Genomic DNA, 14522 nt, shown 5'->3' on the forward strand with positions numbered 1-14522 from the left:
AACTTGTCTGTCCAAAAGGTTTGCCTAGTAAAAATACCAGGTTATTCATATCTCTGAGTTTTAAAAAAATATACTTTCTGTTAACTGAAAAATATTTTTAACTGGCATTAAAATTGCTGAAGCTTTAGAAACTGTAATGAAATAGATTATGAGATCACTGGAAGTGGTTAATACAAAAATCCTAGGTACAAAAATGGTTAGCATTATCCAATTATAATTAACAAAAAGGTCAACAAAGGCACAGTGAGCTCTCACTTCAGCCCTCAGTAATATATCTGAGTTACATCATAGATTTGTTACAAAAATAAGTTAATAGTTCACAGCCTCCCTGGGTCCATCAAGGCAAACAAGCACAGCTCCAGCACTGCTCAGTCTTGCTAGTTTGCAGTGCCAGTCCAAGTCCAGAAGCAGAACTGGTTTAATGCCAGAAATCCTGAGATAATAAATCCTGCTCAAAAAAAAATCAGGCTCAGAGTTTGCAGAACCAACTCGTATCTCAAGTCCTGTAATCCCAAAATGAGAAGAGCTAGGAAGTAGAGTAGAGGTTAAGGACACAACCAAACAGCTCTGCACCCAGTCAGTCTGGTTGCAGAGCCTTTCAGGTGCAGCTTTGGAATGAGTCAATGTACCAGAAACTGGGATTGTGCCCAGTTCCACAAAAGCTGTCTTCCTGTGGTAGACCTGGTTTTGGGTTTGGTGTTACAGGCTTGCTCAGGCTCACTCCATCTGAGCAATAACTTCTTTCCCCTCCTTTCCTCTCCCCTCCTCCTCCAAACCAGGAATATACCAGGATAGCCTAGAGCATTGATATTATCAGGGTTTTTTGACAGTACTGACATACTTGATTGTTCTACCTTCCTTTGATATGCCAGGTGTATTTAAGATTTTTTCAATTGATATGCAGCTAATTTTCATAATGTAATACTTCACTTAGTGATGTGCTTGCATGGTACACACATACATGCATAAATGTGCAAATATATGTTGGAATTTCTATGATTAGATTTGTTATCTTCGGGGGTTTTGTCAGCAAAATCATTAACCACAGCAGTGTTTGCCATCAGATTAGAACCAGCAGCAACAATGTACGAATGCTTGCAAATCTGTTATTTTAGTTATCTGTTATTTTAAGCTCCTGGTGCCTCAGTTGGCAATATTTGATCTTATTGCAGTTAAATTTTGTGGTTTTAAATGGCAACTGAAATGGGTGTACTTTTAATAACACGAATAAGTAATCTGGTATATTAATGCTTCTTTATGCATTTTAATATAGAAATCAAGCCAGCAAAAGTTCTGCTTTGCAGTCACACCACAGATCAAACAGCAAGGATATGACACTAGGGGCTGGCGGGCCAAGAGAAGAGGGGCTTCCAGCAAATGAGAGCTTTTTAAATGGAAACCTTCCCGGACCTGCACCTAGTCCAATGCACGCAAAGAAACCAAGCAACACACCCGGATCTGGCAACAAGGATATAGCCAATAATAACATGCCGCATCTCCTCAGCCCAAAGGAACCAAAGGGAAAAACAGAGTTTGATTTTAATGTGGACACCAAAAGCTCTGATGGTTCAGGCACAAAGTACCTGAAGTCTAACACCAGGTCCCAGCAGAACCGGCACTCCTTCATGGAAACTTCTCAAAGCAAAACCGGGACGCTGCAGCCCGGCGACAAGCACAGTCGGCACAGCTACATCGATACCATCCCGCAGTCCTCCAAGAGTCCCTCCTATCGGACAAAGTCCAAGAGCCATGGAGTTCTGACTGACTCAAAATCCGTGGGCAACCTTTCTGAGGCCAGGGCCCAAGCTGCAGAACCAAACACCAGTAGGTATTTTCCATCCAGCTGTATGGACTTGAACTCTCCTACCAGTCCAAGTGCTCCGCGGCACAGCGATAACAGAACTATGCTCAGTCCGTCTGCGAGGAACAACCGCAGCGAGGGTACCCTGGACACACGAAGACCACCAACAAGACACTCCAAAACAATGGAGGAGTTAAAACTGCCAGACCACATGGATGGAAGCCATTCCCACTCTCTGTCTGCTCCACATGAATCTTTTTCTTATGGTCTAGGTTATACCAGTCCTTTTTCTTCACAGCAGCGCCCTCATAGACACTCTATGTATGTGAGCCGGGACAGAGTCAGGTCAAAGGGCTCAGAGGGTGGCTTAAGCATAGGGCAAGGGATGGCAGCCAGAGCAAACAGCCTGCAACTGTTATCTCCACAGGTGCAGCATAAGTCACTCACAAGGTCTGTTGGCTCATCACGAGAAGACTGTACGGAAGATTCTAATAGGGTTAGTCCAAAATATTGCCCCTTGTTTAAGGTTTACCTTCCTCTTTTTAACTCGTGGGGACAGTGGCCTGCTTTCTGTCTTCTGTTTGTTTCTTTGGAGTTATTCATTTATTTGTCTTGTAAGGCATGGGGATATTGTTGGGGGCTTGTTTTCAGAAGGGCTGAATATTTCAAGGTACTTTTAAAAAACGGAGTGTGAATACCATTATCTTAAAGTACGGAAATGTGAGAACGGAAAATTGTCTCTGAAGTTAAAATTTCATTAGTTGTTTTTAGTCCTTGGTTACATGATCTGGTGTCATTTTTGCTGTATCATTTTGCTTAATTATCTTTCTCATTTGTGTTTTTATTTAGTTTTTCCTATATGTCTTTCTGTTATGAATGCTAATGTTAATTTTTGAAGCCAGTGTTTCATTCAGGTATAGCAGGACATTATTGCTGAAATGCCCTAATTTACTAGAGAAATATCAAAGCTTACAATATTTCTTTAGATTGGTATAATAACTGGGTAGTCTAGAGATTTCATGTTGTAGTGGCCACTGGTAAATTGACTCCTCACAGTGGTTACTGTATGTCTGTGGATACTTGGTTTTGTTTTTCTGTGAGCATTAATTGAAGAGTAGAAGACAGGCTGGTTCTGGTGTTGATTTACATTTGTTACACAACACTTCTGAATTATCTTATGTTTTACACATTAGATATGTAAAGATGACTGTATTTGTCCTCAGAGCTTTAAATTCTTCTAATAACAAACAGATGCAGAGAAAAATACAAAAATGAATGTTTATTTCTCTATGCCTACACTTGTGATAAACAGACTCCTAAGGAGAGAACATCTAGTTCAGATTTTTTGACAAATGGAAGAAAGTCAAAGAGCTGCAAATAATATTTAAAGTCCAAAGATTATGGTCTACTCTGAGAAACTCAAATACTCTGCCTGCTTAGTATTTCAACTAAGAAATACGTGTAGCTGACTTTATAGGGGTCTACAAGTACCATAAAAAGAAGAATTTCAGGTAGTGGTTATCTCCTCATTCCAGTAGAAGAAAAAAGGCATAATATGTTTCTTCATTGGTAGCACATTTCCTGCATTCAAGACTATATGTAGTCAAACATGAGAAAATATCAAAATAGAAGTGCAAGGGAATAATAATTTTTAAAAGCTACCTAGAAAGGATTACAGCAGCTCCATTTCAAACAAGTATACAGTTTTTTCCAGTGTACTTATTTTTCTGTCTCTCTCATTTCAGTCAAATTAAATGTTACTTATTCTACAGGATATTATTTGACTGGGCAGTAATATCAGCATTTCAGTTTTTGATAATAAAAGGTCACACTACCTTGTATTCTTCAGCTCATTTTCTGCATTATGCAGCAGATAGTAATTTGAAGTAATTTTTATTTTATTTCCAGCTATTTAGAGGCCAGGATCATTCTTTGTCTTTGAAAATTGGTTGACAGATTTTTATTTTAATTAGCAAAATGGATGTGTATTGTAATGCTTATGTTTTTGTTAATTTTCATTTGCTTTGGGAAGTCTGTTCATTCAAGATAAAGAACTTGCCCTTATCTATTATGGTCATTATTTTTAAAGCTTCAGCCTGCACTTAGTGCTTTTAAATCTGTATTTCATCCATTAGAAATATGAGAGGAAAATTACTTTTCTGAAATGGATGCTAAGTCTATGAATTCACAAAGCTGTTTTTTGTTTTATACTGCTTTCAGTAACAAATCAAAATCAAATTGTCAATCTTCTTATGCCTCATAAAGGCATTTTCACAAAGAAATTATTCTTTGGCTCCTTCCTATCCTTATTGTTTCTCCCTTTTCTACATAATGCATTAGGAATTAGAAAATTTCACTGCCCTCAGGAGTAATGAACTAAAAAAGTCATTAATAATATGTGTTCTCATAGATTTTTTACTGTTTTCATACTTAATTTTCAGATCAGTTCTCCTGGGTTTTTTTCCTCTGCTCATATTTTGTGAAGTTACCTAACTTACGTGTTTCTAGCTTCTCACTGATTTTCTTTTTAGCTGTACCAAGTCTTTTTAAAGAAAACCATTCTTTGTTTGCCAAGCTTTAAATCTTACTAAAAAAAAAAAAAAATCAAGTCATAGTTTTTGGACTTTTCAAGTCTCAACACAACAGTTTTGTTTTAAGGGGTGTTTTTTTTACATTTAATTAATGTACAAACAAAGGGTTAAGTGGAAGAAAATCAAATCCAAGTTGCTATTACTGTCTCATGTTTGAAATATAAGTGCTGATAAATAAGAGGTGTCTAATACAAGTAGTAATTTGATCAAATGCTTCAGCCTCTGGTAAATTTTAGAAGAATCCAGCTGGGATTTGAAGCATTGTTTTAGCTGCAGTTCTGGTCTTGGTTCCAAGGTTTGTTTTCTCTGTGACAGTGACACCAGATCTTCAGCCACAAAAAGCAAAGTAGATTTTGCAAATCCTCGTGCAGTGAATTGAAATCCCAGTTTTTAATTTTGGATAGTTTTATTGGTGGCTTTGGTTTTTAACCTTTGTCCTTCTTGGACATTCCAGATTTCATTTCATACAGGAGTTTCAGTAGTTTCCTGTGGAGTCTTGGGGAGAGCATTAAATTTCATCTGGTTAGTCCATACTGAGGGAAAAGCTGTAGTTTCTGATTCATTTAAGAGTGGAATTAAGTCATATTTGGTGGTAAATTATGTGCATAAGGATGTTTTTAAGGGTTCACCTAGACTTTTACTTGAAGTACTTCCAGGAAGTACTGTTTTCAGGAAAGTAGAATAAATTAGAGGTAATGATATGCTTTTTGGTATCCTGTCTGACTGAAGTACTTTGTCTATAGATTTCTTGGTTTAGAGACTTTGCCTACAGTACATTTTGTGACTGTTGGTACCTCTAGGTAATGATATTTAGAGATATGAGATGATAGTGCTTTGGTGTTGCAATTATCACAAATTAGATGCATTCTTGTCTGCTTTTTAAAATTTGCCAGAAGCAAAGTGACCAGATTCCATCAGAAAATAATTTAACAGGCCTCCAGTAAAAGATCCTTCCAGAGATGTTTCAGCTGCCTTTCATTCAGGTTGAAAATCTGAGGGCCTGAATCAGATTAATTCTTTAAAATTCCAACTTAGAGGCAAAATTTTGATAATGCCATTTTTGTCATTTTGGAAAGAAGCAAGCAAACAGCAAAACCAAATAATTATTGATTATAGAGACTGTGATTTGATATTTTAGTTATTAATAATATGAAAGGAAAATTGTATAGCGAATTTTGGAATTTTCTTGCTTATATATGTTAGTTAAAAACTGCACATCAGTTTACAATCTTTCATTTTAAATAGTTTATTGTTCTTTTGCATAGGGTGGAGCATATCATGATCCACACACAGAAGATGGAGCATCTACTAAGGAGAATAGAATTCTGTATAATGACCCTGTTCCGAGAAGAGTTGGCAGCTTTTACAGAGGTAATTCCATGGTGGATCTTTCAAATTTAATCAAGGATTTTAGTATGGAATATAAATTAAGTAGTAGAAATTGATACAGAGAATTAACCTGAACAGCTGCAAAAGTGTATTGGAAAAAGAATTGTTATTCAGCTTTCAGAGGGTGAGTTTACCTGCAGGAACTGCATTGATATGATATTGTTTATTTGTAAATGATTGCTCACTTTAGTTGGAAAGTATATCCACTGCAGTACCTTGTAAAGCAGAATACAATTTATCAAGGCAAAATGAACAAATTGAGCTAATGAAACCAAAGCAAGCAGTTACTTAATAGTTTTAATTTTAATTTTCAATTCTTATGTACTTGTAGCACATAGACATACTTACTGCTCTGTTTCAGATACTGTGTTCCAGGGAAGTGAAATGCTAGCTTTTCATGGCTTGAAACCTGTGGCATTTCTTTTGTCAAGACTTGTTAAAGATCAGGGTTTCCTACAAGCAAGAGCACACTTACATAATTCCAGTTCAGAATAAACAATGAAGCAGGTCTGTGTATGGGCACACACAAATAGATATTGTTCTATTATGGCACACAAAGAGGGTGATTTCTGAGCAGCTGCCTCATGGCTAAACCTGGGTAATTGTTTTGAAAAAGATGATAAGAGGCTAATTACTGTCCTGCAAGTGTTAGGAGGCTTGTGGGGCTCCCTTGAACCTTAAGAAGTCCCAATCAGCTGAAATTCGATTATGAGTCACCTAATAAGCCTAAGCAGAGTCACAAATCCCCCTCTGATCCTCTTCAGGTCGATCAGTTGGCTGATGACCTGATTTAGACACATTAAAATCTGACAATCCTTGTGAGTGTCCCACTGCAGTATTAAAACCTGTGAGCAGAACTGAAGCTTGTACTGTTTTGAGTGATGCTTTTGAGTGTTTTTGTTGCAAATGCAACAGAGGATCCTTAAGAATTCTCAATCCTGAATTCCTTTCCCCTATAAAGCTCCTAAAAAAAGCTCCTAAAATTGGATATGGATTATCCTTCTTTTTTATACATAGTGAAACAAAAGTACCAAAGAATGTGACTTTCCATAAGTCATGTATTAAACAAACTGTAGGTCTGAGATTTATTCAATTCCTTATTATAAGCAAGAGGGTTTTTCCTCTTCAACTTTATCTATTGAACAAATATATTTTAGATGGACTTAATTATTGCTTTATGAAGATTATATTATATTTAAATAATACATTGATAATAGTATATGCAAAACTGGTGGTAATAGTATATGCAAGTTACTGTAAAAAAGGTAAATCCTTATTCATAAAATGTTTAGTACTTGAATTAGAACAGTATTTCTTAGCATATACTTTTGTACTACAGCTTGAACAATAATTTGCAGATGCTTTTTTGATAGATTGTGTAATGTGATGCTGCATTAATGTTCCAACTACTGTCTGGTCAATTTTTAATCCAGTGCAGGTATTTCTAGTGATATTTATAATTCTAATAAATTTATGTTCTAGCTCTGTATATAGTTGTTTAATTTCAAAAGCACATGTGTTTGAATGTATTACATGTATTACATGAATATATTACATGTATTACACACATGCATTATGTATTTGAAAAATACATAATATCTGATTTTGATGTTTTAAATTTTAGTGCATTATCTCTTAGTTACATTGAAAATAATTTTTTTTTTTCCAAGATGGGCACTACCTTTTTTAAGGTCTAAAGTGAAGATGAAGTATAAACTATAGTAGTTCATATCTTTAGTAACAGTATTCCAACATCTCATTCTCTTTCCTGCTTTTAAATATCAATGACACTTAGAGCTCCCTACAAATAGAACTGTTCTCAAATCTAAGAACAATTTACCCAAGTTCTCACGATTGTCTCATTTTATAACCAATATTATCCTGCAAGGATCACAAAAGTCAGCTTTTTTCCAGTCATACACAGCACACAACTGTGTCTCTGCTCTCCTGTTATGGTAAGAGGCAGAGAGGAAGCAGAGAAGTGGGAGCTGGGATTTTTGGCAGAGCCCTGTGTACACTGTTTGCTGTTTTCTGTTCAGTTCCATCTCCGCGTCCAGAGAGCACCTACATAGAAAACAATGTGTCCAACAGAGCCTCGGTGTTACCAGCAGACAGCAGCACGGTGACAAACCACCCCAAGAGACAAACCACCTTTGATACCTGGTGAGTTGTGATTTGCACACACGTCTAGAGAATGGCAGGGAAAAAACGGGGTTTTAGAAGAAGGGAGAAAAAACCTCACGCTTTTCTTGAGATTTGCAATTGTCCATGTGCTTAGTTGCTTCCTCCAGCTGTACTGGCATAGCATGGCATGTTTTCTGTCCCCTTTTGGGCAGCAAGAAATCCTTCATTGCACCCATAACATGAATGCATTAAGGTTTATATACTTTTGTCCAATCCTTCACAATTTTTTCCTGCTATTAGTCTTTAGTTAAAGGTAGTACAAAGTGCTTGTGTGTGTAGTATTTATAGAAATTTGTGGATTCCAGAAGCATGAATTGTTAGACAAGTGGAAAAAATATCAAAATGCATGTTTCCATATATAAAGTAGTACTTTATTAATGAAGAATATTTCCACCCTACAATGGGGACTGCTGCTCTCTTTGTTTACACACAGAAGGAAATGAATACATTCTGTGGGAAAATGGACTAAGCAACATCTTAATGGTGTATATTGATTTTAAAAGATTAAAAGCATCACATTGCTCCATTATATAACATAGAGCACCTTAATTACACTAATAAAATGACAGCATATCCATAGCTTTGTAGGACTTAAAGGGAAATATTTTGTTTCTCTGAGAGCTGTTTGGCTCTGAAATACTCTTAATCTTATACTTTGTTAAATCACAATAAAGCATATTGAACAGAAATAAGCAGGTGGAGCTTCACAGGATTGGTGGGAGGAATGGACTGCATACATTTGCATGGTTCAACTATGCTTTATACCAGTCTCTGAAACACTTCTCTCTGAAAGGGCCATAAAGTCATGCTATCTAAACTGTTTCAGTGGTTTGTGGACTTAATGTGTTTTCACAAATAACCAGTCAATTATGCACTTAAAAGAGAAAGGGGGGTGGTGGGTGGTGGACAGTTGGTATTTCAACTTGTGGAATTCAGGTTTTATGCCTATGTCAGTAATAGAAGATGTTTACTCCAGAACCCTTCTCACCTGCTCTGATTCACTAGAGTCTGCTTCCTGTCCTTCAGTAGCTCCACCTACATCCATTTTCTGGAAGTTAGCTGAGGAAGCCGGTCATTTATGTAAAAAGGTGGTACTTATGTTGTGACTTAAGTGGCTGAAGAAGGTATTTACTCCTACTGTTGAACGTTTTTACTATTTTACATTGTCCTTCCTATCTGGATCTTTCTATCTTGCATATTAACATAAGACACTGGAATCTTGTTTTGCTTTATACATCATTCAGCAATATATTGTCTTGACTGCAAAGAAACATGTAATGTTATTCTAACTCTGAACTGAAAAAAATAGCCTATGTTATTAGAGCTGGTTGGGAATTTTTTAATGAAGTTTTTTGTTTGTTTGTTTATAATGCCAAATTACCAAAACCATAAACTTTTCAAAGGAACTGGCTGATACCCACTAACCTTTTATCATGAAGTTTCTTCAGCTCCAGGATGGAATTGCTAGTCAAAACCAGAGATACTCTCAAAATAACAAATATTTTTGAGGTAGCATTATTTTTTAGGATGCAAGGAACTTGAGTGCTGGGTCTTTGTTATTTAAACCAGAGTCTTTGGTCTAACAAGTGAATGCCTTAAACCAGAAGTTGGAGGTTATTCTGAAGGAGATTGTCCGTTTCCCTCAATATATTCTCTTGTAGCTGTTTCATCTTGTTAAAACAGTGAAAGGACCACAGAGGTGCTGATTATGGCATTGTGAAAAAGGCTCTTCATTAACTTTCAGACAGTCAGATTTAAGTCCTTGCTCCAGATTACTCAAATATTTTCACAAAGTGGAACAGCTCCTTTGAGAGAAGAACCCACAGAAGAATAAGCATTTCTTTTTATGAAATGGAAGAAATAGCAGTACCTGCAACACCAAGTTACTGCTATTTTGGCATATGCTTATCTTTCTCTCTTCTTTTTCTACTCCCTATTTTCCCAAAATGTTTCCTGCCCAGCTCTACATGCTAACTCTGTTTAAGTTGTCCTGGCAATGGTCTAATGTTGTTGCAAAATTGTTCTGTGCCATAAATGCCGCTTAATCAGATTCCTGAGTGGTGAAGAGTGTGTGTTCCTCTACTTAATTTTCTGTATAGAAGTTGTGTAAATGCTTATGAAAATGTTGAAAGCTCTAATGGAATGTGATTCTGCTTACATCAATTTTATGATGAAGTAAATATGTGATGTTTGACTGACATACCTAACTGGTACATGACAATTCATCTCAAATTATGAGTGACATGTATTCCACCTGGACTTGCCACTACTGTAAAATATTGCTTCTCATACTATTGCTCTGTGTTGCCTTTTCTTCTGTCAAAGATTCTGTGAATGTTTGCTAGACTGAATTGTCACAGATGTTCCCTTGTCTTTGTGTGCATTATTTCGCTCTGTCCCCACTGTCCTGCCTTTTAAAATAAAGATGTTATAAACTTGACTTTTGTCATCAGATTTTACTCTTAAAATACTAGATCATTTCTGAACTTCAGACAACTTGATTTGAAAAGAGGCAATTTTTTTATCCTTCTAGAAAATCTTTTCTTTGCTTAATTTCCTGTAAATTGCCTTGAACTTGCTCATTTTTTTCTTATTGATACAAGAATAGATGTTTTATTCTTTTTTACTCATACAAGCTTTGTCCTGAGCTGGACAAAATCAGTAGGTATAGGCAAGATACTTAATTGTATTCTGCCAGTAGGCCAGAACATTGGCCTGAGTTATCTTTACCACTGTCATAGTTCTCAATAACTCTTTAGAATCAATTCCAACATGCAGTACTGTATCTCACATCATATTGGAAATGTTTGCATTGACTGCTTACAAGATATTTGGGGGCTTCTGGAAAGCATTTTTGTTAAGACCTTTTATGTCCATACAAATGTAGTCATGCTGTGACAAACAGCTTGTCATATCTTCTCCAGCATATGTAATACATTTCTGCAAAAATAATAAAAAATAGGAACTATACATATAATATTACTATTTTCATATGTATATAATATGTATAAGCACACACAAAATCTCTGTCATTCAAGAAAATAACAAAAAACCCTCACTCTTACAAGAGTAAAAGGCTTAAAACTTTTTCCACTAATAAGTTTCAAGGTTCCAGAACAATATGGTATTTTGTAAACAGAACGTGACTGACTTTTATATTGCTGTATCAGTATCAGTGTAACATCATAGTCACACTTACTTTCCTGAAAGTAAAAGGTTACCAGCATCTGAGCAAGTTAGTTTAGAGCATGTTCAGCTGTGTGTGCGGCATGTCTTGCTGCATTATAAACACTTTCCAGTTCTTTAATGGAATTTGTAAAAAAAAAAAAAATCAGGAAATTGCAAATTCTGAATGGTATTCTGTATATGAGACAATAGCTCTGGGGTTTATTCCAATAAATAAATCCTCCTTTTCCACATGAAAAATAAAAAAATTGCAGCTCCAAACAGAGTTCAGATTTGATCTTTTGATTTTTAAGCTTTCAATGCCAGACTTTCAGACCATGAAGTTTTACTGTGGGCTTCAGCTTGTGGGAGTGAGATTCTTATCTTGAACTATCTATTTGAATTGTTTCATTTGTTTCTGACATTTTCTTGCCTTTGCTGATTGATAACTGTGTAACTGCCCCTAAGGGTCTTACTTGGAGTAAAACCAAAAGCTACCTTGGAGAATTACTGTTTGTCATTTATCTTCCATAGAAAAGTTCAGCTGTTTCAATAACTCCTTCATTAGAATAAAACCTTACTCATGTAATTGTGATTAGATCAGTAAAGGGAATAGTACCTGAGGGTTTCCAAGCCAGGCTGCCTGCTGAGATTAGGATTGCTGCAGAATAACTGAAACAAGCACGAGGAATTGCCTCCCAAAAGAAGCTGTCTGCAGTATGAATCTCTCTATGGCAGCATGAATGCAACATGCTTCCTATTTTTATTTTTTAGTGAATGCAAATCAGCTTGCTTGCCACATGCATGTTTGCTGCTACACCTCATTGCACCTGCATGAAGCTGGATACCTTTCCTACTAGGGGCAATAAATAAGATTGATAATCACAGAATTTCTCTTTGTACTTAGGCCTTTTCCAAGTGTTTCAGACCAGAATAACCAATGTGTTCTACATTATATGTCCTAAGCATGCAAAAGGTACCCAAAGATAAAATGACAAAGCACAGCACATTTTGAGTTTGGTTTCTGCTTGAGAAGGAGCTCTCTGAGTGGGGGCTCTTCTCTAGGGCTACTCTTGCTGGTAAAATAGACAGCACATAAAAGTTTCTGGTGGAACTGTTTGCTTTCAAGAGCTGAAGCTTTATGCAAAATACCAAGATACTTGCAGCATGTTGTAAGAGTTTAGTGTTGTGTGACTCTGCCATACAGATTTTTTTGATAATCCTAATTTTTTCCTGAACTGTCTATTATCTGAAAATCATCTTTTGGGATGCTGAAAATATCCTAGTGTTTCATCATCGATCAAAATGTTCTGCTCTATTTTTACTCAGTACAAAATCCTGGTGTTGAAGCTTCCTGCTATAATGCTATATATGTTCACTCTCTTCACATAATGAGCATGTGTTTTGAAGCAGTTGCTTTTCAAGGTCAATGCTTTTTCAGACAACTGTACTGCAATATGAGTCATAGGAGTTAATGACATAAACCATTCAGTATAAAACCACTGGCTTTTGGGTAAGCAGCAATTGAAAATGAGCAGTTCTCAGCCCCTTATTTTCCAATTCTCTCTGGTCACTGTAGCCATAAAGAGGAAATGATGGTGCAGAATTTCATTTCTCTATTCTCTGCTCAGCTGCTGGGGAGAGCAGTTTTCTTATCCAGGTTCACTGGACCAAAGGAAAGAATCACACTTGAATGAATCTCTTTTTAAAAGTATGGCAAAAATTGCTCCAAGCTTCACTCTGAAGATTAACTTCACTTTTAAAATATAGCATCTCCATTTTGGAATAGACTTTGTAATAGAAAAGCTATAGCAATACATTGAAAAAAGTTAAAGGATATTGTAAAGTAACCTCCTGGGCTCTTGCTTATGATCTGACACTGGTTCCTCAGTGGACAGCAATCATCAGGTTGGTAATTTGCACTGGGGCTATGGTTTGGGATACACTTCCAGATGTGGATGCACAGGAGCTCCTTTGGGAGAAGGCTCAGAAGATTTAGTCCCATTTACATGACTTTCTGAGTACAAGCAAAATACTTGGGGTATATGCTTTCCTCCAACTTTTCTAACAAATCAAGTAAAAATCATTTAGTAAATAATTCAGCAAGTGTTCTGTTTATGTTAACAAGTTCACTGAGTCTAAAGCTATTAGTAGTCCTTACTCTGGCTTTCTCCTTGATGCTTTAAGAATGCCTTGCACCTGTCACACTACTTACAGTAGCACCAAATACAGGGATGTGACAGCAACAGGAATCATTAGCAATCCAGTATATTTAAAATATGTGCTATAAATATCACAATTACATTAAAGTTTTTTCCCCTGTAGTAGTATTGCAATTTCCACATTAAATATATATTGTCATGCACCTGAAAGTATTTTCTGCATTTAGATATAAGTTCCCAAAAATCTAAATTAGGAAAATTTCTACTATACTTCCTGCCTATGAATCTTTTTGCTAAGACCATTTTCTTAATGAGCAGTTGCACCTTATTACAGGATTTAAACACTGCATGCATTTAAACTTAGAGCCAGGTAACATTTCAAGCTCGAGGTGGTTTTGTTAGAAACTGAGGAACTGATTGCGCCTACCAGAGTGAAGATGGTTTCATCAATAAGGAGGATGACTCCAGTGATTTCCACCCCAATTATGTTTCTCACATTTATTTGGGAAAAAAAAGCCAGCCTGGCATGTAGTAGCAGCTGAATCACCAGCTGATAGCATAGCATTTAAAGCCAGAATTAGAAGCCAGGGACAACTGTATTAGACAGTTAAATGTTGCTACATTCCAGGCGCTCCAGAAAAGCTGCTCCTGTTTGTCATACAGAGCCCTTAAAACTGTGCCTTTGCTTTAGTTTTCCATCAAGACAATAGAATAATTTCTTTTTTGTTTTCATGCAATTTAAGCGTGAAAAGAGACTATTAAATGACCTGGAATGACTTTCTGTGTGTTAGTTGCTGTTAAATGTTGTCCATCCCCTGGGATCCAGGCCCAGAGGCAGACCTCTTGGCTATGTTTCTCCGAGATGAGTATTAGGTCCTGATTTCAAATGTCAAGGATGGGAAATCCACTTCACTAAGGAGTTTGTTCTGGCAGTTAATAATGTTATTGTGAAAATCAGTGCCTTATTTCTAATATGACTTCTTAGGCTTCATCATCCACCTATTTGTTATATCTTTGCCTGTTAGTTTAAAGATTTTTCTAGTATTCTGTAATTTCTTTCTGCATAAGTAGTTGTTCATCATGATCAAGGAAACTAAATATTTGGGCTGGTTTGGCTGTGTTTCTAAACACACTAAAGAGATTGAAATCTCTGAAAGTATTTCTGTAATGCTTTCCTGCACCATTTTCAATTTTCAAGCTATTTTAAAGGGCACTAGAACTTCATTCAGT

At 36.3% G+C, this 14522-nt stretch overlaps 1 protein-coding gene across 4 annotated transcripts in view; it reads left to right on the plus strand.

Moving 5' to 3' along the window:
* The window catches only part of CDKL5 (cyclin dependent kinase like 5), a 120357-nt gene that overhangs the window by 98263 nt on the left and 7572 nt on the right, over nucleotides 1–14522 (plus strand). For all 4 annotated transcript variants that reach the window (XM_079315298.1, XM_079315299.1, XM_079315297.1 and 1 more), the window contains 3 exons: nucleotides 1274–2297; nucleotides 5658–5763; nucleotides 7821–7944. In XM_079315298.1, coding sequence (XP_079171424.1) covers nucleotides 1274–2297; nucleotides 5658–5763; nucleotides 7821–7944 — 1254 coding nt within the window. The remainder of the gene's footprint in view (nucleotides 1–1273; nucleotides 2298–5657; nucleotides 5764–7820; nucleotides 7945–14522) is intronic.

Source organism: Erithacus rubecula (assembly GCF_903797595.1).
Source record: "Erithacus rubecula genome assembly, chromosome: 1".
Lineage (NCBI taxonomy): Eukaryota > Metazoa > Chordata > Aves > Passeriformes > Muscicapidae > Erithacus > Erithacus rubecula.